This window comes from Pristis pectinata, chromosome 22, assembly GCF_009764475.1.
Source record: "Pristis pectinata isolate sPriPec2 chromosome 22, sPriPec2.1.pri, whole genome shotgun sequence".
Lineage (NCBI taxonomy): Eukaryota > Metazoa > Chordata > Chondrichthyes > Rhinopristiformes > Pristidae > Pristis > Pristis pectinata.
Window position 1 is genome coordinate 5,599,533 of NC_067426.1, and position 27,375 is coordinate 5,626,907.

General features: G+C 42.6%; 1 protein-coding gene across 1 annotated transcript in view; it reads right to left on the bottom strand.

The window, feature by feature from the left end:
- Positions 1-12,142: 12,142 nt before the first annotated feature.
- Positions 12,143-27,375, bottom strand: part of si:dkey-34d22.1 (discoidin, CUB and LCCL domain-containing protein 1) — a 126,622-nt gene continuing 111,389 nt past the window's right edge. Inside the window, exons 12-15 of the mRNA XM_052036401.1 lie at positions 21,220-21,310; positions 20,055-20,092; positions 18,506-18,631; positions 12,143-13,169 (exon numbers count right to left, since the gene is read on the bottom strand). Coding sequence (XP_051892361.1) covers positions 12,928-13,169; positions 18,506-18,631; positions 20,055-20,092; positions 21,220-21,310 — 497 coding nt within the window. The 3' untranslated portion in view covers positions 12,143-12,927. The remainder of the gene's footprint in view (positions 13,170-18,505; positions 18,632-20,054; positions 20,093-21,219; positions 21,311-27,375) is intronic.

A 27,375-nucleotide genomic window follows, 5' to 3' on the forward strand; every position in this document is an offset into this window, starting at 1 on the left:
CATCCCCCCTCTCCTCCCCCCTCCCCCCCTCTCCTCCCCCCTCCCCCCCTCTCCTCCCCCCTCCCCCCCTCTCCTCCCCCCTCCCCCCCCTCTCCTCCTCCCCTCCCCCCTCCCCCCCCTCCTCCCCCTCCACCCCCTCCTCCCCCTCCCCCCCCCTCCTCCCCCTCCCCCCCCTCCTCCCCTCCCCCATCTTCTCCCCCTCCCCCTCTCCTCCCCTCCCCACCCTCCCCTCCCCAATCCTCCTCCTCCCTTCCCCCCATCCTCCTCCTCCCTTTCCCACCAACCCTCTTCCTTCCACTCCTCCTTCCCCCAACCCTCCTCCCTTTTCCCCCTCCCCCCAACCCTCCCCCCCTCCCCCCCTCCCCCAACCCTCCTCCCTTCCCCCAAACCCTCCTCCCTTCCCCCCACCCTCCCCCCTTCCCCCCCACCCTTCTCCCTTCCCCCCACCTTCCTCCCTTCCCCCTCACCCTCCTCCCTTCCCCAGCCTCCCTCCTCACCACCAACGAACCCCTTCTCCCCCACCACCCTCACACCCTTCCCCTCGATCCTCAACCCCTCCCTCCCTACTCCCTCCTCCCTCCCTCCTTCTGTCCTCACTACCCCTCTCTCCTCACCACCATCAACCCCTTCTCCCCCCACCACCCTCACCCCTTCCCTTGATCCTCACCCCCTCCCTCCCTACCCCCTCCCTCCCCCCACTCCCTCCCTCCTCCCTCTGTCCTCACCACCCCTCTGTCCTCACCACCCCTCTCTCCTCACCACCACCCCGCCTTCTCCCCCACACCACCACCCCGCCTTCTCCCCCCACAGCCACCAACCCCGCCTTCTCCCCCCACACCACCACCCCCTTCTCCCCCACCATCACCACCCCCCTTCTCCCACACCAACCCACACCACCACCGTCCCACCCCTTCTCCCACCCACACCAGATGCTACTCGAGTTGTCCCAGCAGGCTGTTTGTTGCCAGATGATACAGAATGTAATGTTTACATCAAAGTAGAGTTTATTGCAATATGCACAAGTACGTGTGTGCACAGGTGCAATGAAAAGCTTACTTTCAGCACAGCATCACAGCAGCATAGCATCAGATACAGAACAGTCACAGTAAAACATAAATTATACAAGAAAGAAAATGATTAGAACAAAAAAAAACATCCATTGTAGTGCAATGTGGTCATAGTGTTGCTACACTGTAGTGATTAGAGTGGTGCAGATTGGTTCAAGAACCAAATGGTTGAAGGGAAGTAGCTGTTCCTGAACCTGGTGGTGTGGGACTTCACGCTTCTGTACCTCCTGCCCGATGGTAGCTGTGAGAAGATGGCAAGGCTTGGATGGTGGAGATCTTTGATGATGGATGTTGCCTTCTTGAGGCAGCACCTCCTGTAGATACTCCCTATGGTGGGGAGGGATGTGCCTGTGATGTATTGGGCTGAGTCCACTACTCTCTCTCTAGCTTCTTGCGTTCCTGTACCAGACCATGATGCAACCAGTCAGGATTCTTTCAACGGTACATCTGTAGAAGTTTGTCAGAGTGTTCGGTGACATGCTGAACCTCCTTAACCTTCTAAAACATTAAAGACGCTGGCAACACCTTCCTTATGATTGCATCTATGGTGCTGGGCCCAGGACAGGTCATACAGATATTTAAATTTTATTCATACAGCACGGTAACAGCCCTTCCGGCCCAGTGAGCCCGCGCCACCCAATTACAACCCATGTAACCTACTAACCCTTACATCTTTGGAATGTGGGAGGAAACCCATGCAGTCACGGGGAGAACTTACAAACTCTTTACAGACGGCGGTGGGAATTAAAACCCCGATTGCTGGCGCTGTAATAGCGTTACACTAACTGCTACGCTACTGTGCCACCCTGTTACGGCCAGGAATTTAAAGTGCTCACCCGCTCCACTGCTGATCCACCAATGTGGACGGGTGCATGTTAGCCAATGATCAGTTGAGCAAGAGGTTGTTGTTGCGGCAACCAGGTGGCCCATCTCACTCCTGTGTGCTGACGCATCAACCGCCTGTGATTTGTCCAACAACAGTGGCGACGCCTCCATCCAAAACATTGACAATTCCACTCCCCCCACAAGATGCTGCTCAACCCGCTGAGTTCCTCCAGCAGATTGTCTATTGCTCCAGATTCCAGAATCTGCAGTCTCTTGTGTCTCCCACCTACACTGTCCCCTTGATTCCTTTAATACAGGCTGTCCCTGGGTTATGAATGTACCTACATACAAACGAGCTCCCATAATGTGATTAAATTCAAAAGTCTGACACGTGCACATGTTGGTTCCTATGAAGGGCAAAAACAGTCCTGATACAGGATCTCAACACGAAATATTGACAGTTCCAGTCATATAGCATGGAAACATGCTTTAAGCCCAACTTGTCCATGATGACCAAGGTGCCACCTACACTAGTCCCATTTGCCTGCATTTGGCCCATATCCCTCTAAATCTTTGTACTTATCACATGCACGGTACAGCAGGCATGGTAGCATAGTGGTTAGCATAACGCTTTACAGCGCCAGCGACCCGGGTTCAAATCTGGCCACTGTAAGGAGTTTGTATGTTCTCTCCGTGTCCTGTGTGGGTTTCCTCGGGGTGCTCTGGTTTCCTCCCACGTTCCAAAGACGTACAGGTTAGGAAGTTATGGGCATGCTATGTTGGCGCTGGAAGCATGACGACACTTGAGGGCTGCCCCCCAAAATCACTATGCAAAAGATGTATTTCACTGTGTTTCGATGTACATGTGACTAATAAAGATAGTATCCAAATGTCTTTTAAATGTTGTTATTGTACCTGCCTCAACCACATCCTCTGGCAGCTCGTTCCATATACGCACCACCCTCTGGTTCTTTTCAAATTTTCACCGCTCATTTTAAACCTCTGTCCTCTAGTTTTGGGGTTTCCTTTCACACCACAGATGCTGCTTGACTCACCAAGTTCCTAAAGCAGATTGTTTGTTGCTCCAATTTCCTCCCCCTACTCTCTCTCTCTCTCTCTCTCTCTCTCTCTCTCTCTGCTTTTAGTAATTGTTCTTTCTTATCAGTCTTGTGTCCTTTTAATGCCATTCACTACAATACTGTAGAGGTGATTTTGTGTATTTTCTGACTTATGGACAAAGTCAATTGATGGTCGTCTGCATAAATGGAAGCTGCTTGTTACCCAGGGACGAACTGTGTTCTGAAATCTGTGGTTTTGAAAACTGGTTTTGAGTGAACTGGGGGAGTGAGGGGATAGAAAGTTCCACAGAGACACACAAGACCGAAGATGCTGGAATCTGGAGCACTGTTCCTATCCTCCCACCATCCCTCCTTTATCTAGTTTCACTCTTCACCTTCCTTTCCTGTCAGATTCCATCATCTGCAGCCTTTTGTTGTCTCCACCTATCACCTCCCAGCTACTGTCATTATTTCCACCCTTCCCTCCCCCACCCAACTCCTGCCCATCAACCCCTCCTCACCTGGATCCACCTACTGCTTGCCCCATCCTTCACCCTCATCTCTTTATACTGGCCATCTCCCCTCCACTCTTTCAGTCCAGATGAAGGGTCTCGACCCAAAACGTTGACTGTCCGTTTCCCTCCACAGATGCTGCCTGACCTGCTGAGTTCCTCTAGCAGTTTGTTTTTTTGCTCCAGATTCCAGAATCTGCAGTCTCTTGTGTCTCTTCATCTCTGCCCTGAACTACCTCCCTTTTATTCTGAGACTGTAACCCCTGGTTCTGGACTCCTAAGTGGGGGAAACAACCTCCCAGCACCCAGCCTGTCTAGTCCTGTGAGAACATTGTATGTTTCAAGAAGATCTCCTCTCATTCTTCTAAACTCTAGAGACTACGGGGCTGGTCTACTTGATCTCTCTTCATACAACAAACTTGCCATCCCAGGAACTAACGAACCTTTGCTGCACTTCCTCTCTAGCAAGTAAAGGCTGAAGGGTGACCTTATGGAGGTTTATAAAATTATGAAGGGCATAGATAGGATAGACAGTCACAGTATTTTTTGCAGGGTAGTGGAGTCTAAAACTAAAGTCTAAAACCAGGTTTAAGGTGACGGGAAAGATTTAAGTGGGATCTGAGGGGCAAATTTTTCACACTGATGGTGGTGGGTATATGGAATGCGCTGCCACAGGCAAGTACAGTATAATTACGGTGTTTAAAAAAAACATTTGGACAGGTACATGAAAAGTTTAGAGGGATGTGGGCCAAATGCAGGCAAGTGGGATTAGCTTAGATGGACATCTTGGTCGGCATGGACAAGTTGGGCCAAAGGGCGTGTTTTCTGCTGTAAATCTATGAATCAATTATATCCTTTTTTAAGAAAGACGTAAACTGTACATAATACTCCTCTGGTTTCATCAAGAGCCTGGATAACTGTAGCAAAATATCTTTACTCTTATAAGATATCTTTATTAGTCACATGTACATCGAAACACACAGTGAAATGCATCTTTTGTGTAGAGTGTTCTGGGGGCAGCCCGCAAGTCTCGCCGCGCTTCCGCCGCCAACATAGCATGCCCACAACTTCCTAACCTGTACATCTTTGGAATGTGGGAGGAAACCGGAGCACCCGGAGGAAACCCACGCAGACACAGGGAGAACGTACAAACTCCTTACAGACAGCGGCCGGATTTGAACCCAGGTCGCTGGCGCTGTAAAGCGTTATGTTAACCGCTACATTGGAATACTACCAACTGCGAAGCTGAGGGCACTCATAGAGCCTTTGCAGCTAGTGTAGAACGTGTTGTAATGAAGTGTGGCAAAGAAAGCAGCCATTTATTCACAGGATATTCTGACAGGCAGCACTGTGATGACGAGCAGATCCTCTGTTTATGAAGGTTGGCCTTGAAACATCTCCCCAGCTCATCCTAGAGACTGCAATCAAGTCCACCCAAGAAACCAGATAGGAGCCTTGGTGTAACGGCTTGGCTTCTAACAGTGCTCCCCTAGTGTTGTACCAAGAGCCCAGAGCAGCCTTTTGAAAAAGAGAGTTCATATTGGTGGCCATGGCTAGTGTCAGATGACTAACAAGTGAGTGTTTTGGCCTTGCTGAGTAGACAGTAGATGTCATGTATCATGCTTAACAGAAAAACTTTACATTAAAATATTAAAATACTTCAGGGACATTGGTTCAATGTAGGGTGTTTACCAGCCATATCCTTTGGGTGTTGAAAGACTGACTTCCTATATCACCTGTCACACTTAATGATCCCAAAAGTCTTTCACAGTTAAATGAGTACTGTATTGTGAGAAATAACCACAGTGTGCACAGTAAGATTCCACAGAGATCATGGCTGAAATTTACATCAGTCCCACTTTCCCGCACTAATCCCATATCCCTTCAAGGTCCAAAAAAAGGTATCAATCTCAACCTTGAACATATTCAGTGACTGAACCTCCACAGTTCTCTTTAGTCCAAAAGGTCCACCACCCTGAACATGACACGCCTTCTCATCTGTCCTAAATGGCCCAATGCCTAATTTGAGATTGCGACCCCCTGGTTCTAGACCGCTCCCCCCGCACCCCCCCCCCCCAATCCTGTGGAAATGTTATCCCTGCATCTACCCTGTTAATCCCTGTAAGAATGTTGTAGGTTTCAATGAAATCACCTCTCATTCTTCTGAACTACTTAATCTCACCTCAGGACAAATTCCCTATCCCAGGAATCAATCTGGTGAACTTCCATTGCTCTCTCTATAACAAGTATATCTGTACTTAAGTAGGGAAACTAGACCTGTACACAATATTCCAGGTGCAGTCAAGCCTGGGCTTCATAAGTGCAGAGCAGAAGCATCAGTGTTGGGACCACTGCCGTTGACAATTTAACAAGTTAGACTTTGCTATCAAAAACACAATTGAATGATACCAAATTTTGGGAAGGAATTTGGAGAAGATAGTCAACATTGAGAAGAACTGTAGTAATTACAGGAGAAAATTACTAACTGGAAGAACAGTCAAATAAGATGGCAGATAGTGTTGTAGTGTTGAATGGCAGGTAGCACATTTTATTAGGAAGAATAAGGAAAATACAGGTGGGGTAGTGTAACAAGGGGATCTTGGGAGTACAAATACGTGTTAGCCAGGCCATGAAAGAAAACAAACTAAGCACTCGGGTTTATTTCTAGACAAAGAAAGTTAGGAAAGTTAGGCTTAGCTTTTATTGAACTTTAAAATAATATCCATTTTTCAGGTTCTGGCATCACTGGCATTTATTGTCATCCCTACTTGATTTTGAGGTACCGTTCCAGAAGGCATGAGTCAATCACATGGGTGGGTCTAGAGTAACAAATAGGCTAGATGAGGTAAGATTGGCAGACTTGCATCCTTGAAGGACACTGATGAAGCAAGTGAGTTGTTATGACAAACTAGTAGTTTTGTGGTTATCACTAATTAAGACTAGTTGTTTTCCAATATAGGTCTTAACATTTAAAAGTGCATTTTGTATCATTTAATAGAGATGGAAAATAATAGTCTTGCCATACACTCCTTTCTATATGACCTCTATATGAGTCATTAAGAAAGAATGAGTAGTGATATTACATAGGATCAGAGGCCATTGAGCCCAACCAGTCAGTGACAACATTTTTGCTTGATTTGACCCTCTTCCTGTCTTCCCTCATCTAAATTTATTGGCACTATTCCCTTCTTCCTCTTATGCTCACCCAGACTCTTAAACAGCCTCCAACCTCTTATTCACCTCAACCACTCTCTGTGGATCAAGTTCCATATTCTCATCGCTCTAAGTACAACTTCTCTACTAGATTTCTTGGTTGTATCCCTTATATCAATAGTTGAGTTTTATTTCTCTTCCCTGCAGGTGGAAACATTCTCTTGTATTCACTCTACTATGATTTTAAAGACCTTGTTAGTGTTGTAGAGTAGAGGGACCAAGGAGTACAAGGAGTGGTGAAGAAGGCTTTTGGCATTCTGTCCTTCATCAGTCAGGGCATTGAGTAGAGAAGTCAGGATGTCATGTTGCAGTTTTACAAGACATTGGTGAGGCCGCATCTGGAATATTGTGTTCAGTTTTGGTCACCCTTCTATAGGAAAGATCCCATTAAGCTGGAAAGAGTGCAGAGAAGATTTACGAGCACGCTGCTGAGACGCTGTTATAGAGAGAGGTTGACCAGGTTGGGACTTTCTTCATTGGAGCGAAGGAGAATGAGGGGTGATCTTATAGGTGTATAAAATTATGAGGGGCATAGATAGCGTGAATGCACACAGTCTGTTTCCCAGGGTTGGGGAATCAAGAACTAGAGGGCATAGGTTTAAGGTGAGAGGGGAGAGATTTAATAGGGAACCTGAGGGGCAACTTTTTCGCCCAGAGGGTGGTCAGTATATGAAATGAGCTGCCAGAGGAAGTGGTTGAGGGCAGGTACATTAACACATTTAAAAGGTACATGGATAGGAAAGGTTAAGAGGGATATGGGCCAAATGCGGGCAAATGGGACTAGCTTAGTTGGGAATCTTTGGCATGGACTGTATGAGTTGTCAGCCACCTTTTTTCAAAGATAAAGGCCCCAGGCTGTTCATTCTTTCTTGCTATTCGTACTCTCTCATTTCTGATAGTATCCTCATAAATCTTCATTGCACACTCTCCATAGCTTTTGTATCTTTTCTTGTCATCACACTACTGAACAAAATGAACACAGGTAAGTGTGGTCAACTTGACTCTTAAATGCTGACACTGCTGCAAGTAAGTTTTTCATTGCACACGTGCATAGATGTACTTTCGCATATGACAATAAACTTGACTTTGAAAATGGACTATCAAACGACTCAGTGATACTACAATGACTGCATTTGGATAGCAGCAGTTCAAGAAGATGATTCACCATCATCTTCTTGGGAGCAATTAGCAATAGGCAACCAATGCTGTCCTTGTTAGCGATGCCCAGATCCCTAAAAAAAAATTGGCAGGCGGCTCTGGCATTTCACACTCAAGCAGAAAGTAACAAGGTTATGCTTAAATTCAGGGTGGAGTAGAAATGCAGAGACCCAAGTTTGAATTCCACAAGACCAGCTATGGAATTTAAATTTAATTAATGACCTGGAATTTCCAGTTATTAACGCAATGCTTTATCTGCCCTTGGAAGAAAGTCATTACATACAAATTACATGTTTGTATTGCGCTGAATCAAGACGTTTTCAATTCATATACTGAACCCACTGGACAAAAAGTAATATAAAAAAAGTTGGAAAATTTATTTAGTCTCTAATAATAAGCTGATTGTTATTATTTGAAAAGATCAATGGTCCTTGCCAATTGAGTTTTACTTTTACAGAGTGTCTACAAGCGGACCGAACCTCGCTCTATTGTGGCATATGACAATAAACTTGACGACTTGAAGTCAATGAGGACACCTTTGTACCAAAATAATGAATATGGCTAAGAAAAAAAGCATTTCCCTCTTGGTTTTCTTCTCTGCCGATATATTAAGCATAATATAGGACTACAATAATTATTACACAATTATATATTAGAATATCAAAGAAATCAGCATGGGAGGCTCCAACAATGGAGCTTATTTATTAGCGAAGGACAATGAAGGTCTCAATGGAACAAAAAACAATGTCCTGAGGCAAATAGCTCATTACCAATCCAACGGAACCAATATCTGGGTTAGGCCTTCCACACAATTGCACCTTATTGCACCTTATTATCTCCCTGCACTACATTTTCTTGGTAACTGTAACACTATATTCTGCATTCTGTTATTGTTTTTCCCTTGTACTACCTTAACGTACTTATATTTTGAAATGATCTGTATAGATGGGCATGGTTTTTTCACTGTATCTCGGTACATGTGATAATAATGAACCTGTTCCAATTCTGTTACCACATCGCGTGGTTTTGTGTATTTTTCGACTCGCAGACAAAATCGACTTATGAACGTCTTAAAAACGGAACCCGTTCTTCACCCTAGGACAACGTGTAGACACTTCCTGACCACATTTACAGCCTAACAGATGGGAGAATTAATGGATAATGACTGGGGATAGAAACCTTCCCTAATTTTCTCCTCATTACCCAGGTGTATCAAGACCACAGCATCTGAGGGCATTAACTTAGGAACTGAGCCCAGTTACACATTTCTCTGCAAATGCCAGTGTACAGTTAGTATGAAAACTTGCGGGCTGAATATTGGTCAATAAGTAGATATAATGCTTGAATTAAAAATAGTTAACATTAGAAGAGTAGCAAGTAATGCTTGATGACCTTCGGATGCTGCTCAACTAGAAATATGAAGTCGCTTCATTGCTACAAAAAAAAAGCAATAATAAAAAAATAGAAGTAGCTACCACGTACATTCTCATTGTTCTTTTCACCCCTCTCCTTCTCTATTACTTGCTTTCTCACTTACCTACTTCATTGACCTGAAACCTCAACTCATTTTCTCTACAGAATGCTGCTCGACCTACTACGTATTTCCAGCAATTTCAATTTTTATTCCAGATTTCCTACATCTGTATTTTTTGACTTTCAGTAAAAAAACAAACCTGAAATGTTGTTATTGGAAATACTGGCTAAATACAAAAGCTGTTTCTATAACCAGTGAAACATGTAATGACTAACTTGAAAGGTGGTGAGTAAACAGTTCATAATTTGCCTTCACATTGCTCCCAGCTTTGTTTTCAGTTTTGGAAACAGATTGCTGTAGGAGTAGAGTTCAGCTCACAGCTGCAGAACCTGGCTTCCTGGCTCTAGGACCATAACCTTTGGGTTTGGGTAAGATACAGAAAATGAGACCTATCAAATATGAGCTTGGCAGGCGGAGAGGACATTATACAAAGGAAAGAGGGAGGGATGAAGGATGATCGTGGGAGGAAGGCATGCAGAGATAGTTGGGTTGTGATATGGTTTACACACAACTCAAGAAAACATCAACACACAATCTGCTGGAGAAACTCAGCGAGTCGAGCAGCATCTGTGGGAGGAAAGGAATGGTCAACGTTTCAGGTCAAAACCCTGCATCAGGACTGAGAGTGGAGAAGCAAGATGGCCAGTACAAAGAGAAGGGGAGTGGTGAGAAAGGAGTTCAAAGTGATTGGTGGACTGAAGTGGGGTGTAAGATGACAGGCAGGTTGTGCCAGGTCGGGGAGGGGAGCAGGGGTCAGCTGGGAGACAGTGGCAGGCGAGTGACAGGTGGATGGAAACGGAGAGAGAAAAACATATATTGATAGGCAGATGGAGCAAGGGAGGGGGAGGGTTAGAGACGGCTGCTGGAGGGAGGTAAGCAGGAACACAAAGGGCTCCCAGTGCTGCACTCTGATAAGTAGAGGGGTGAGAATGGGAACCTTGGAGCCACAAGAGACAACAGATGCTGGAATCTGGAGCAACAAACTTTGGGTCGAGCAGCATCTGGGAATGCATCGAGCCAACTGACATACCAGGGTTATTTCAGAGTCAACCCCATAGCTCTGTGTCTGGAGTCAGAAGTTAGGCCAACTAGGTAAACACAGCAGATTTCAACCCAAACCTGATACCTACACTTAGATTCTGTCGGTCTCAAATCAGTTGACCAGGCTCTGCCAGTGAATGGATAAATAAAGAAAACACTCTCCCCAGTGCAGGTTGGCCAGCTTTTCTTATAGTGTACTTCTCATTAGTTTGGATAAATCTCAAGATAATTTTGACGCCTGGCATTCTGATTCAGGACTTACTCTCAGTATAGCAACGGTGCTATAAAGAGAGTGCTCCAGACCCCAAGGCCAATAACATGAAAAGATAACAAAGCAAAAAATAACATATGAGAGGTATTCAGACTCAATATCCAAAGATCAAGTTCCAGCAGACAAGTTGTAGAATTGAATTTAAAAAAAAGAGCAACTTGCAAGTTAGCGTAATGGAAGATGACAATGAAAGCTGACGTTGTTCTGTAAGTCTGACATATTGTCATCCAAGGAAGGGAATCTGTCACCACAAATGGTACATAAATCTAATTGTTTAGTGGTTGACCCATAATACTCTCTGATGGGGTTCTGACCCTTACTAGTAAAAGGGAATAAGACTATGAAGACATAAGACGCACGGATGCAATTTTATCACAATTTCTTCTTAAAATTTGGAAGGTGACTTAAAGTTTTATCTTTAAGAAGGCTTATTTAAAATCTCGATCATGTATTCTAGATTTAAGTTGCAGTGTAAAATCAATGAACAATGGTGAATGAGGTGATCACATTGGGACCTTCAAGATTCTGAGAGGGATTGGCAGGATTGCTGTCACTTCCACGCATTGGAGAATCTGGAACTCCGTCTCAGAATAAGGGCTTGGTCATTTAGGACAGGGAATTGGTTAGTCACTTGATGGAGAATAATTTGCAGGGGTACAAAGAAAGATCTACAAACTGCCTACATGGACTCAATGAGCCAAGTGGTATTCTCCTGTGCGATTAGGATTCCACAAGATGAGAAGTTTCTTAGAGTCAGAGTTCTACAGCATGGAAACGGGCTCTTCAGCCCAACTCATCCATGCCGACCAAGTTGCCTACCTCAGCCAGTTTCCTTTGCCTGCATGTAGACCTCTAAACCTTTAAGCCTTTCCTATCCATGTACCTGTCCAAATGTTGTAATTGTACCTGTGTCTACCACTTGCTCCAGCTCGTTCCACACACCTACCAACCTCTGTATTTAAAAATTGCCCCTCAGGTCCCTCTTAAACTACCCCTCTCACCTTATATCTATGCCCTCTAGTTTTAGATTTCCCTACCTTGGGAAAAAGATTGTGAACATTCACTTCATTTATACCCCTCATGACTTTATTTACTTCTGAAAGGTCACCCCTCAACTTCCCACAATCCATGGAAGTAAGGCCCCAGCCTCTCCTTAGAATGAGCCCTCCAGTCCTGGTAACATCCTCATGAATCCTTTCTGTACCCTTTCCAGATTAATAACATCCCTCCTATAGCATGTTGACCAGAATTACACAGTGTGGTCTTATCAATCTCTTGATTTAGAGGGCTGTAAATGTTTAGCATTCCTCACGCGAGGGCTGTGAATAATCAGTCAATCAGTATAATTCAAGGCTAATATCAATACATTATCAATGGATATGTGGATCAGGTAGAAAGGTAGACCTACTAAACAGAATCAATCACAGTTACACTGAATTGCAGAATGGGTCAGGAGGCCAAGTATACTACTTCTGCTTTTATTCCTTGTTTCTTATTCTGAGATTAAACATGGTATACTTTTCAGGCTTTAAGAGTTCCAAATACCATCACTTTGAGCAATAGAAAGAGTCTAAACAGAAACCTAGATATCACATTTTATTAATACAAATCTATTTAATTACCAATTAGATAATCCAGCAGTTTTTTTGTAGCAAAAAATATTCTGTAACAAAGATGGATAGCAATTAATGCAATGTAACTATCCAATCCTATTTTATGAAGTGCTTTTATATAATATTTTTATATTTAAAAAATACATTAAATAGAGGTTCTAAAAACTTTTCTTGTTGGAGACAGCATTGCATTTGTCGAGTTCAATGCTTTCACAGTGGTTCGAATGTAATCATGCAGTCTGCTTGCTCTGGGTCTACTCCGAGAGACAACTTTTTCCCCCAATTCATGTCTTTTAAACCTGATGACATAAATAGTGCTGTAGTGTCAACTTCCTTCATTACTCAGGAATGTGATGTAGGTTTTAAAACCTACACATGATTATTGTTCACAAGTCATAGTGCTTAATGGTACACCAGCATTACAGAATCACCAGGCATTGATGACATTCTTTCAGTGTAATTTGCTTTCCATTTCGTCCTTCCTGGTTACTGCTTTTGGCTGGGTTGCTTCATGTCCACATCATTGATGGTTCAGTACATGACAATAGATCAGTTTAATGGTCGAGTAGGTGTTGCAACACACTGAATATACTATGGCTTTTAAAGTGTTTCTTGCACAGATGGGATAACTTTTACTATACAGACATTTTTCTTGTGGATGCTTCTGACTCTGCACTTGGTTCAACAAATGGAGTAGCATATTCTGGTTCCTGGTTGGGAAATGGTTCAGCATATTCATGGTTCTTGCCCGAGAATGGAACGTCGTAGTGACTCACAACAAGTGGTATGGTGTAACCATCGTCAATTGGAGGTTTGAATGTTGATGAGGCTTTCTGGGCTGTAATGCCACCTTGAATAATGTCAGGTTCTGCATATTCTAATGGAAGAATGGTACAAAGACAGTCATATTTTAAACATAAACAAGAAATACATAGTGTTTATACATTAATCTACAACAGTAAATCACAGGAAGTAGCCATTTGACCCCTTGTGTCCAAACTGGCATTCAAGTAATCCTCAAAATGAAGCAGTATCTGCGGGCCAAAGGTAGAAGTGATATGAGCAATCTGAAGCATCAATCAGTAAGAATATGTTCTGTGCTTTTGATACAAACAAATGTCTCTTCCTGAATTACTTGTTAGCTGACTTATTTGCTCTCAGGATGTAGATGTTGCTGGCAGGGCCAGTACTTACTATCCATCCTGAATTGCTCCCAAAACGGGCAGGCAGTTATTAGTCCATCACACTACAAGGTCTGGAATCTCATTTAGACCAAATTGGGGAAGAACAGCAGATTTCCTTCCATGAAGCCGATTAGTGAACCAGTGAGTTATCCCAACAATCCTGTTGTTTTGTGCTCATCATTACTGAGACCAACAGATTTACTTCTTAATGTTCAGATTAATTTAATAACTTTAAATTAAATACCCCAGCTGCTATGGTGAGGTTCAAACTCATGTCTTTGGTTCAACGGTCCAGGCGCTGTATTCTAGACTTAACCATGATGTCACCCTGCTCTTCATGAAGGGTAAATGCTGACTGGCTGACCCGGGAATGCAGATTATGTGCTGCTAATCACATTGGGGTAGAATTTCTCTTCAGTCATGTGATATATGTAATATAGGAATTTGGTTGCATTGATTTTAATGAAACCAAATTTAATTAAATGGAGTTCAATGTGGGTTTAGTGCAGTTAACTGAAGATGAACTTCTGCCTTGTCATCTCTTAACACTGTCCACCTTTTTTCTACAGAAAGAAGCACATTTATGTTGCATTATAATGGACCATTGCATGTGTAAAAGTGTGCTATAACCAGTGAAGTTCTCTTGAAACGTGGTCATTAAAAAACAAAGAAACCCAGCAGCCAGTTTGTATAAAGTTAGTTCTCACAACCAGCCCACATAATAACTGAAGGGTAAAAGATGGCCATGATATACTGAGGGTAACTCCAATGCCCTTAAGTAATGAAAATATAAACTGTAGCTAGATTCTTCTAAATAATGCTGTGAGATCCTGCACCTCTACTTGAGAGTACAGATGGAACCTTGGTTTAATATGTGGTACCTCTGACACTGCAGCACTCCTTTGGTATTGCAGTAGTACGATGGGCTCAAGTCTCTGGAGTAGGAAATAGTTGTAACTCTACACTACATGTCCCACCAACTCAATCCCAGCTAACATAGATTTAAAGATTCATGGTGATTTTCTCTTCTTCACTCCTCACTTTGTTATCCAATACAAGCAAGGTAGTATGATGCATGTCCACAGTAACACTGTTTGAAATGGTGAGGGTTATTAGTGATTGGATAGTAGTCAATATCCCATCTCTAATTGTTCATGAAGTGAATCATTTACTGGGCCATTGTAGAAGGGATGTAGGGAGTCAACAATGGGTCTGGAGTCACAAAAAGTCCAGAAAGACAGACTCTGGACTTTTGTGACTCCTTGAAGACCATTAGAAGTCACATGACCACACTAGTTTTATCTAGATTTATTTAATTAATTGAATGTAAATTCTTCAGCTGCAATAGTGGATTTGAACTGGTCTCTCAGGAACATGAGACAGACCTTTGGTTTATTAGTCCAGCTATTTCACTGCTGTACAACACTACACGAGATCAGCCTATCAAATAGCACAAGAAAATAGTCTGTTGCACTCCTGGTGCAATATCATTAATTTAAATTTGCTGTGATAGTCTACATTTATTCTAAACATTTCCAATTAATTTCAATTATAAGGATGATTATTTTCAAAGAAGCATTTTTCAAAAGTGAAATTCCACGTTGCCATAAAAAGGATTGTCCAAGTTGCTGTTAAGGATTGTTCACAGAATCAGAGTGGGCAACATAGTAGACCTTCTGCTCATCATGTTTGTGAAGGAGATCTCCAATCATCTCCATTCTACTGCCGTTCTCTGGACCTTTGCAAGTTTTCCACCTTTTGAAAGTCATTTTTGACTCTGCTTCAGTTGGTTGTGCTGGCTGTCCACTCTATCTATGCCCCTCATAATCTTATACACCTCTATCAAGTTGCCTCTCATCCTGCGTCGCTCCAAAGAGAAAAGCTTTAGCTTGTTCAACCTTTCCTCATAAGACATGTTCTCTAATCCAGGCAGCATCCTGGTAAATCTCCTCTGCACCCTCTATAAAGCTTCCACATTCTTCCTGTAATGAGGTGACCAGAACTGAGCACAGTACTCTAAGTGTGGCCTAACCAGAGTTCTATTGAGCTGCAACATTACCTTACGGGTACATTTCTGGATATTAAAGGAATCAAAGAATATGGGGAAATGGCAGTTAAGGTATAAGATCAGCCATGAGGATCAAGGGGTTGAATGGTCTACTGCTCCTATATTCTAATTCAAAGGGCGAATTAAGACGTGCAGATTCTTGCGCTGCAATTACTTGCCTGAAATACCAGATGGCGCTGCTGTCCTTCCAGCAACATTAAGCATCCTGGAGCTCAGGAACAGGAGGCCTTTTGGCTCCTTGAGCCTCTTCTACCAATCAATGTCCTTCCTCCATTCAAACACTCTTACCCCTTAAATTTTTGGTTAATGAAAATCTATCACTCAGATTTAAACTATCAACTGGTGTTTATGGAAGTGAGTTCCAGAATTATGCCACAATCTACATGTAAAAGTGTTACCTAACATGTTCCTTTAAGGCCTGGCTCCAATCTTTAGACCATGCCCTCTGGTTCTAAATTCCTCAACAGTTTCTTATAAATATTGCTCAGAACACTAGGGATCTTCCTTAAGATGGCAGCCATTGGATCTTCTATGAACATCTGGGCACAGAAAGGACTTTGTTTTAACATCCATTCAAAGGACAGCATCTCAATTCATGCAGAAAGCTTTCCCTCAGTACTGCACTTGACAATCTGCCCACATGGCTGGAGTGGCATTTGAAGCCACAGCATCCTGACTTGGAGACATGTGCTTTCATTTGAGCCACAACTGACCTGTAAGCTACTTGAAAATATTTGAAAACCGATCTGAGTATAAAATGGCAAGATAAGGGAGACTTAAGTTTACGGTAGCCGCTCTCTGCATTTTTTGGACTCAGAAAATTCAACGCAAAGTGGTCAATTTTGCAATAATTCCCAATGATGGTGGAATTGGAACAGACTGCTTAGAAGCTTTTAAAAAAATGCGAGATAAAATGCTTCTAACTCCATTAGGGGCACAACACTGCAGATGGAATGTTTCACAGAAATCAGTGATGTGATTCAGGTGATAAATAAAAGTGAAAAAACACAATGTAAGCATGGCATTCAAAAAACTCTCAGCCAACTCAAAGCAGTGGTCAATAAAACCATCACAAGGATTATCTGCACAGTTAAATCAGGGGATACAAGTCAGAGGAAGAAATGACCAAACTGTATGGTGGTCAGGGTAATCATACCTTCCGGGCATATCAAACAACAGCAGGAGGATATTCAGCCCTTTGAACATTCTATGGGTTGATCCCTGGTCTCAACTCCACTTTTCCATTCAAGCTCTGTATTCACTAATTCCCCAAATGTCTAAAAATCCATTGATCTGAGCCTCCAATAGAGAATTCCAAAGGTTCACAACCCCCTGACTGATGAAATTTCTCCTCAAAAAGCTGTTTAAGCTTCAGAGTAGTGGACTCTGCCCATTACATCTTGGGCACATCCCTCCAAGCCATCGGTAGTACCTACAAGAGGTGCTGCCTCAAAAAGGCAACATCTATCATCAAAGATCCCCACCATTCAGGCCATGCCATTTTCTCACAGCTACCATCAGGCAGGATGGAGACTGAAGTCTAAAGACTGAAGTCCCACACCACCAGGTTCAGGAACAGCTACTTCCCTTCAACCATTCAGTTCTTGAATCAACCAGCACAACCCCAATCACTACAGTTTAGCAACACCATGGTCACTTTGCACTAAAATTGACCTTTTATTGTTCTGTGTTCTTTCTTGTAAAAATTGTGTATAATTTATGTTTAAATTATGTTTTTCTTGTGAATCCTGCTTATACGATGCTATGTGGCTGTGATGCTGCTGTAAGTTTTTCACTGCACCTGTGCACACATGGACTTGTGCATGTGACAATAAACTCGACTTTGACTTTCCTTATCTTGAGAGTGTCCCCCGATCCCTGATCTCTCCACAGCTGAGGAAACAACCTCTCTGCATCAACCTGGTCAATCCCTTAAACCCATCCTCCCCAATCTCCATGACAGGACCTCTGCCCCTTCCCTGCAATCAATCCAGCAAGTCTACACAGCACTGCTCCAAGGCAGGTATGTGTTTCCTTTGGTATGGAAGTGAGAACCATCGACACCACTTCAACTTTAGTCTGACAGGAGCCCTGTGAGCTTGCCTTTATTCTTTGAGAGGATGTGAGTGTCAGTTATTCCCTTACCCCTAATTTCCCCTGGACTAAATGACTTGTTTTTAAGAGGACAGTTAAGAGCCAATCACATTGTTCTGGGACTGGAGTCACATATGATCACCAAAGTGGGTGAAGATAGTGGGTAGTGAACTGTGAACGTTTACTCTTTACCTTTGGTTCTGCCATAATTTCAAAAATCAGATAACTCAAAAGGTAAGGATTAATTATAATTTATGTCCAAAAGGGATGCTGGAAAAAAAAATCCCCTTTGGGACATAAATGGCTTTTTTTCCCCCAGCATCCAGTAGTTTCACGGTTGCCCTTAATGACGATAACTTTTTATTTCATGTTTAGTTAAGTAACTGATCACTAAATGCAACTTTATCAATTAGAACTCTCCCCCAACATAGAACAGTACAGCACAAGAACAGGCCCTTTTGCTGACGATGTCTGTACTGAACATGATACCAAATTGAACTAAATCTCTTCTGCCTGCACATGATCCATATCCCTCCATATTCAACTGTCCTGTGACATTTCTCCACCACTTGCCTAAATGTGGGGATTAGTGCTGAAATCAAGTAAAGAGCTGCAATAATCATAACTACGCATCACCCCTTCCTGCAAAAAGGTGCCATGGTGGTCATGTTACTGGGTTTATAATGCAGAGCTCTGGTCAAGTATCTACAGGTAGTGCTCCACTGGCCCAAGTGGCTATCTCCTGTGTCGATATAAATACAAGGTAAGACAAGAGTTCAAATCATAGTGCAGCAGTGGGGATTTAAGTTCAGTTACTTAACGAAACACAAAATAAAAAGTTACAAACCAGCAAGATGGATCCATTACCTGACAAGGTGTTTCCAGTGATGCTCCTGCACGATCCCTCCTCACTGGTGTAAGTGATGATATCTGATTCAGTTGGCTGCAGCTGACTCCTCTGACAGTTCTGCCTTTTCACTGATTTATCACAAACTGAAGATAGAGCAAAGGAAATTGTAAACAATCTTGCTGGTTTGTCACCTTTATGCAGTTCGAACCGATGAGTGACACTTCAAAACTACTCCAGTGGCTGTGAAACACAAAGATGCCAAAAGCACTATACTGAGGTGTCAGTGAGGAACAGCATCTCATCGTTCATCTGGGCACCTTACAATCACTAGACACAGTTCAACTATGTCAAATAATGTCCGTGTTTCCATTGATTTGTACCATCATTGGAAATTTTAAAGGTTACCATTAATGCCATCTCGTTATGTTTCATTCCATTCCCATGTATGAACAGTGATAACAAACAGATTGGAGACAGGAGACCACAGATGCTGGTTATTTGTTTTATAATAGACTGTTACCCAAGGGTTTTGCAGGAAATCAGCCAGATGCAGTACCTGTTCCAAATCATTCCTGATTTCCATGTCTGTGTGTTGTAGTCTGGAATGAGCCAGAGGTCAGATGGTGGCACATCTAACCTCCTGCTCTGCCCCTTGACCTACGGATAATTCCCTGATCATATTACACTGAGGGTCACATACACTTTGCATCTGGCCCCTCAGCTTCATGCTGATGTACTCAGCATAGCTCCATTTGAACAGGATCCCCAGCCTTTGTTAAGAAGGCAAATGAAGATCATAGGTTTGCTTCCTTCCCATTTGTTAACATTAATATGTGCAAAGCCAAGCATTTGTAAATCATTTTTTTCTCCAAAATTACCTTTGATTTGTTAAATTACTCAAACATATTTGAACTATTTCTAAGTGTTTCCAAGCATCAGAGATGTTTGAAAATGGTGGAAGGGGCCTTGACAGCACAATCTCATCCCCATTATGCACAGAAACCCGACTGGAAAAATGGTCCAATCGTGGTTAACTTGAGAAGGTAGACAAAGAAAAGGAAAAGGTTTATCATGTTCCCAAGAAGAGCAGAAAACCTGAGGATAGGGAAAATTTTAGAATTCATCAATGGGGACCATGACAAAGGAGTGATCTGGTGAGAAGTGTAAACAGGCCGTAAAATCTTCCAGAGGCATGCAAAAAGGAAAAGAGTACCAAAAGTTAATGTGGGTGCTTTACAGACCAACAGAAATTATATCGGGAATAAGAAAACAACAGAGAAACCAATATTTTGTGACAGTTAGCAAATGAAGACACAAAAAGATCTCCCCAAAATAGTGGAGAACAACATGTACTGAGCGGGTAAGAAGCTGAGAGAAATAAGTATTAGTAAAGCAAAACAGAATGCAGATATTAATGGGACTGAAAGCCAATAAATCCTCAGAACCTGAATATATTTTGGGACAGATTGATAAAATTTGGGTGGGGGAGGGTGTACAGATTACTCAAAGTATGAAAAATTATCCAATGTTTTCATACTTGTTGAAGTTAAGAACACAATAACTTACCTTTTAGTGATGAACAGTGCATCCTTTTTCCAGACTTCCTACATAGAATAAAATGTCAATAATAAATATTTCTATATAACAAAAAACATCATATATTTTAGACAAATCAATATTTGGAATAATGGGAAGCAGTTTAAACAAAACAGTTCCAATACATCCTCACATTTCAGAGTTCATACACTTCAAATAAATACTGATTCAATTCAATTTCTTTTCATTCATTTACAGAATATCGGTATTTCTGGCAAGGCCAACATTTATTGCCTCCCTAATTACATTCGAGGTGGTGTTGAGCTGCCTTCTTGAACTACTCTTAGCCCGTATAGTGAAGCTACTCTCACTGTTAAGTGGGGAATTCCAGGATTGAGACCCAGTGATGATAAACAAGGAACAACACATTTCCAAATCCAGATGTGAAGACACTTAAGGGTCTGTTAGAATTTTTCACATATTACTGTGTCATTACCATACATTCATTCATTGACATGCACAAATTCAACTGCAATAAAAACAAATTTGCATAACGTGATTGCATACAAAGCAACGGATTAGAGGAGGATTATTGCACATTCCCTTTGAACTAACATTTTGTAACCTCAATTCAAGTGATTCATGATGAAGTTGCAATGAACTGCAAACATTAACTCTTTACATGTGGCTTCCACACGTAATTCCGAAAATCAGCTAAAGCAAAAGACAAGGATTCACTGTAATTTCCTGGACATAAGTCAATGCAATTTTTACTAGCTGCTTCCTCAGCCTAATACTTTCTCACCTAGCTTTGAATATCCTTACAATTCACTTTGCTCACCTTGCACTAAAATTGACTTTTTTTTGGTTCTAATTGTGTTCTTCCTTGTAAAAATTGTGTATAATTTATGTTTATGTTTTTCTTGTAAATGCTGCTTATCTGGTGCTATGTGCCTGTGATGCTGCTGCAAGTAATTTTTTCATTGCACCTGTGCATACATGTACTTGTGCATATGACAATAAGCTCGACTTTGACTTTGAAATCCTATTTGAATCCAAGTTTTGTCTTAAGACACTCCCAGACAAATCTCAATTCCAAAGTGTCAAGGTCAACAAGGAAAACACTTCTGAATGAGCTTGAACTTTGTTTCACTTATTGAATATTAGGTTTCAACTGTATGCCAGAGTGACCCACCTTCTTCTGCAGAACAGACACAGTAATAGGACAGCTGATGATATTATTACCAGGAAACTAACCACAGTAAGTACGATAATCAAATTAAAATCTGCAAAAGAAAAGAAAATGAATTAGTGTCCATTTTAGTTATAATGTAATGTGTAGTTCACAAAAGAAATATGATTTAGATAGTCACAGCCATGCAGCACAGAAACAGGCCCTTTGGCCCAACTGGTCCATGCCAACCAAGATGTCCACCCAAGCTAGTCCCATTTGCTTGCGTTTGGCGCATAACCTTCGAAACCTTTCCTATCTAAACCTGCCCAACTGTCTTTTAAAAGTTGTTTTTGTCACTGCCTCAACCACTTTTTCTGGCAGCTCATTCCACACACGTACCACCCTCTGTGTAAAAAAAGAGTTGCCCCTCAAGCTCCTATTAAATCTTGATGAAAAACACTATGATGCTGGAGGAACTCAGCAAGCCAGGCAGCATCTGTGGAGAAAAGCAGGCGGTCAACGTTTCGGGTCAGGACGGGTCAAAGGTAAGGAGGAAAAAAGGAGGGGGGGGTTAGAAAGAAGAGATAGGCTAGGAAAGGGAAGAAGAGGCATGGTTAGGGACAGGGGTTTGGGGTGGGGATTACTTAAAGTGGGAGAATTCAACGTTCACGCCATTAGGCTGCAAGGTTCCTATTAAATCTTTCCCCTCTCATATTAAACCTATGCCTTTTAGTTCTTGATTCCCCAACCCTAGGGAAAAGACAGTGCATTCACCCTTTCTATGCTCCAAATGATTTTATACACCTGTATAAGATCACCTCTCAGTCTCCTACGCTCCAAGGAAAAAAGTCCCAGCCTGTCCAACCTCTCCCTATAACTCAGGCCCCTGCGTCCTGGCAACATCCTTGGAAATCTTTTCTGCACTTTCCCAATTTGATAACATCTTTCCTACTGCAGGGTGACCAAAACTGAACACAATATTCCAAGTGCGGCCTCACCATCGTCTTGTGCAAATGCACCATGACCTCCCAACTTCTATATTCAATGGCCTGACTGATGAAGACCAGCGGGCCAAAAGCTTCTTCACCACCCTGTCTACCCGTGCCTCCACTTTCAGGGAACCATGTACCTGAACTCTAAGGTCCCTCTGTTCTACAACACCCCCCAGGGCCCTACAACAGGCTTTCACGTGAAAGTCCTACCTTGATTTGACTTTCCAGAATGCAACATCTCGTACTTATCTGAATTAAACTCCATTTGCCATTCCTCTTCTCAACTGATCAAGATCCCCCTTAATTTTTGTTAACCTTCTTCACTGTCCACTATACCACCTATTTTAGAGTCATCTGCAAACTTACTAACCATGTACATTCTCGTCCAAATCATTGATATACCTGACAAATAACAATGGGCCCAGCACCGACCCAAGGCACACCACTGGTCACAGGCCAACAGTCCGAGAATCAACCTTCCACCATCACCCTCTGCTTTCTACCATCGAGCCAATTGTATATCCAATTAGCCAGCTCTCCCTGGATTCCATGCGATCTAACCTTCCAGGGCAGCCTGCCATGTGGAACCTTATTAAAGGCCTTACTGAAGTCCATATAAACAACATCTGCAGACCTTCCAAACACTTACATGATGACAACTTTCATCCTTACTTCCCTTTTCATGTTGGCTGTTAGAATCCTGGATGCACAGATAATTGCAAACAGTTTTATCCCTTCATGGTGTGGGGTTGTTAGGCCATCATCAAGGATCCCCACCATCCGGGCCATGCCTTCTTTTCACAGCTACCATCGGGCAGGAGGTACAGAAGCCTGCAGTCCCACTTTCCCCTCACCTATCAGATTTTCTGGTCATTTACTTTGCTGTTTGTGGGAGCTTGCTGTGTGCATTTTGGCTACATTTCATTGGCAGTAAAGTGGGGATTTCCTGAGGATGTGAAAGCTGCTATAGAAGCAACCTACAACTAGTTTTTTTAAAGGTGCTAGATAAATCTGAATCTCAATCTCTTTTCCCCCCAAATGTTAGCAAATTGAATCAGTGTTCAGGCAAGAGAAACAACTGAATAGCAATCAGCAACAAAATTCCTTGTTAAATTTCTGCCAACATAAAGGCCACCAAGACTTGCTATAATATGGCACTGCCATGCCACTGATTAGTTAATTTACACAGAGCTGGGATTGAATTTAAGGTCACTTGGTCCATAAAGCTCATTATTATAGCATACCTATATTGCGCCGTTGAAAACAAAAGATGTATTGAACCTTTCACATTTTGTGCTTCTGTCATTTTCATTTGGTTGCTAAACTGAGTTTAGTTTTTCCGTCTCTTCAAAGCAAGCACTTTCAGTAGCAAACAAGACTGCGCCATAGAAAATAAATGACATAAAAACAGGATAGTGTATTCTTCCCAAGGGACCAGATGTTTATGCTGTAAAAGTTGTCAGAATACCTGCTCTAAGTGTCAATTATCAATTCAAATTTTAGTTATGGATGCAACTTGTTTGTTCCAGAATCATTCTCAAAATTGGAAGCTCAATGGGAGCATACAAGGGAAAGAACACAGAACATAGAACAGTACAGCACAGAACAGGCCCTTCGGCCCACAATGTTGTGCCAACATAGCTAATCCCTCCTACCTACAGAATGTCCATATCCCTCCATTTTCCTCTCATTCATGTGCCCATCCAAGCCCCTCTTAAAAGCCCCCAATGAATTTGCCTCCACCACTCTATCAGGTAACGCATTCCAGGCATCCACCACTCTCTCAGTAAAAAACGTACCCCTCATGTCTCTTCTGAACCTACCCCCTCAACTTAAATGCATGCCCCCTGGTATTTGATCGCTCAATAATGGGAAAGAAAAGGTTTCTCAGTATTTCACCTAGCCAATAGATGGTGCAATCTCATGCTTTGCCCTTTCTGGCTGGGAGTGCTCTCAGGAGAATGAAAACAGAGGAGATTCATGATTAATTTCAACAAGAACTCTGGAAAGTTGTCCTCCTGCAGAGTTAACTATTCTAAATCATCATTTTACACAGGGATGGGCCTCAGTCTTTACACAGATAACAAAATAACATGGATACGATTGAGGCCCTCTCCTTTGACCCCCAAATAAACATAAACCTGCCTCAAAGCATTAATGAGCATTAATAAACATATTAAAATGTTTAAATGTCCAAAAGGAAATGATATAACTAACAAACTACTGCCACTGAAACTTACCAACAATGATGGCTTTTGAAATCACAAGATGCAGCTGTGTAAATGAAGAACTGCACACAGCAGGGAGCCATTTGACACAAGTGGTCTGGAAACTGATCATCATATTTAGACAGACAATGATTGGTTTGTCAAAGTGTACAGTTATATAGATAGATTTATTCGAAAAAGTTCAAGATGGGCTTGGGGCCAACCTCACATGCACACGGATCCGTGGATAGCAAATCAGTGGATAACGAGAACTGAATATAGATCACAAGATCACAAGACAAGGGAGCAGAAGCAGGCCATTCGGCCCATCAAGTCTGCTCCAAGGAAAAGGGAAAAGAAATGGGGTGGGGAAAAAAAACTATTCTAATCCCATTTTCCAGCCTTATCCCCATATCCCTTGATACCCTGACTATTTAGATATCTGTCTATCTCCTCCTTGAACACCCCCACTGATCTGGCCTCCACTGCTGTGCGTGGCAAGGAGTTCCACAATTTCACCACCCTCTGGGTAAAGAAATTTCTCCTCATTTCTGTCTTGAAACTGTACCCTCTAATTCTAAGATTGTGCCCTCTGGTCCTGGACTCGCCCACCAAGGGAAACAGCCTAGCCACATCTACTCTATCCTTTCCTGTCAACATTTTAAATGTCGCTACGAGGTCCCCTCTCATCCTTCTGTACTCCAGTGAGTACAGTCCAAGAGCCGACAAACGCTCATCATACGTAAGCCCTTTCATTCCCGGAATCATTCTCGTAAATCTCCTCTGAACCCTCTCCAACGTCAGCACATCCTTCCTAAGATGTGGGGCCCAAAACTGCGCACAGTATTCCAAATGAGGCCTCACTAGTGCCCCGTAGAGCCTCATCAACACTTCCTTACTTTTATACACTATACCTCTCGAGATGAATGCCAACATAGCATTCGCTTTCTTAACCACCGATCCAACCTGGTGGTTAACTTTTAAGGTATCTTGTACGAGTACCCCCAAGTCCCTTTGTACTACCGTACTTTCAATCTTCTCTCCTTCTAGATAATAATCTACCCGCTTATTTCTGCTTCCAAAGTGTACAACTGCACATTTCTCAACATTGAATCTCATCTGCCATTTCCTTGCCCATTCTCCTAAACTGTCTAGGTCCCTCTGCATCCTTTCTATTTCCTCTATGCTCCCTACTCCTCCACTTATCTTGGTGTCATCCGCAAACTTAGCCACACAACCATTTATTCCATCATCCAAATCATTGATGTACAAGGTAAAAAGGAGCAGCCCCAACACCGACCCCTGCGGCACACCACTAGTAACCGGTAACCAACCAGAACGAGATCCTTTTATTTCCACCCTTTGCTTCCTGCCAACCAGCCAATGCTCCACCCATTCTGCTATCCTACCCATAATTCCATGACCTCTCAGCTTATTAATCAGTCTCTTGTGAGGCACCTTATCGAAGGCCTTTTGAAAGTCTAAATACACAACGTCTACCGCCTCTCCCTTATCCACCCTACCTGTGATTTCTTCAAAAAACTCCAATAGGTTGGTCAGACAGGACCTCCCCTTCACAAAACCATGTTGACTAGGTCCAATCTTGCCTTGTGCCTCTAGGTATTTGGTAACCTCCTCCTTGAGGATAGATTCCAATAATTTTCCCACCACTGATGTCAGACTAATAGGTCTGTAATTTCCTTTGTGCTGCCTCCCACCTTTCTTATACAACGGAACTACATTTGCTACCCTCCAGTCCTCCGGAACCATGCCAGAATCTATCGATTCCTGGAAAATAATCACCAATGCCTCCGCTATCTCTACAGCCACCTCCTTCAGAACCCGGGGATGCACCTCATCCGGTCCGGGAGACTTATCAGTCTTAAGCCCCTTTAGTTTTCCTAGCACCTTCTCCCTAGTAATCTCAACTGAACTCAGTTCCAATTCGTGAGACTCCTGACTAACCGGCACATTGCTTATGTCCTCCACGGTGAAGACTGATGCAAAATATTCATTCAATTCCCTTGCCATCTCACTATCGTCCATTATAATACCTCCTGCACCGTTATCAATTGGTCCTATGTCAACCCATGTCTCTCTTTTATTCCTTATGTATTTAAAAAAGCTCTTAGAATCCTTCCAAATGTTGTCCGCCAGCTTCCTTTCATAACTCATCTTTGCTTTCCTAATGACCTTCTTAGTTTCTCTCTGCAGATTTTTAAAAACTTTCCAATCTTCTGTTTTCCCACTAATTTTTGCTACTTTGTACACCGCCCCTTTTGCTTTTATTTTATCCTTCACCTCCCTCGTTATCCACATCTGTGCCTTTTTTCCATTCAAAACCTTCTTTTTTCTTGGAATATATCTATCCTGCATTTTCCTTATTTCCTGTAGAAATTTCTTCCATTTCTCCTCCGCCGTCCCTCCAACTAACTTACTCCTCCAATCAATTTGGGCCAACTCTTCTCTCATACCTTTGTAATTTCCCTTATTCCACTGAAATATCGATACACCAGTTATCAGCTTCTCCTTCTCAAACTTGAAACTAAACTCAATCATATTGTGATCACTTGTTCCCAGTGGTTCCTTTACCTTTAGTTCCCTAATCACCTCGGGTTCACTACACAGCACCCAATCCAAAACAGCCGATCCCCTGGTGCGCTCCTCAATAAGTTGCTCCAGAAAAACATCCCTTAGACATTCCATAAACTCACTCTCCTGAGTTCTACCGCCTTGCTGGATTTCCCAGTCCACCTTCATGTAACCCCACACTCCTGATTGGTACTAAAGTTTTCCTGAATGAGACATACCCATATTCCTTCTTAAGACCTGACAGTACAGCCACACTAATTAGGGTGTGCATTAAGCTGTTTGAGACGATAAAAAAATTCCACAACATCTTTCAAGATTTGCCCACGAATTTTACGTTTTTTAAGTGCTTGTCCTTACTGCTTTTTGCTTAGACCACTTTATCCATA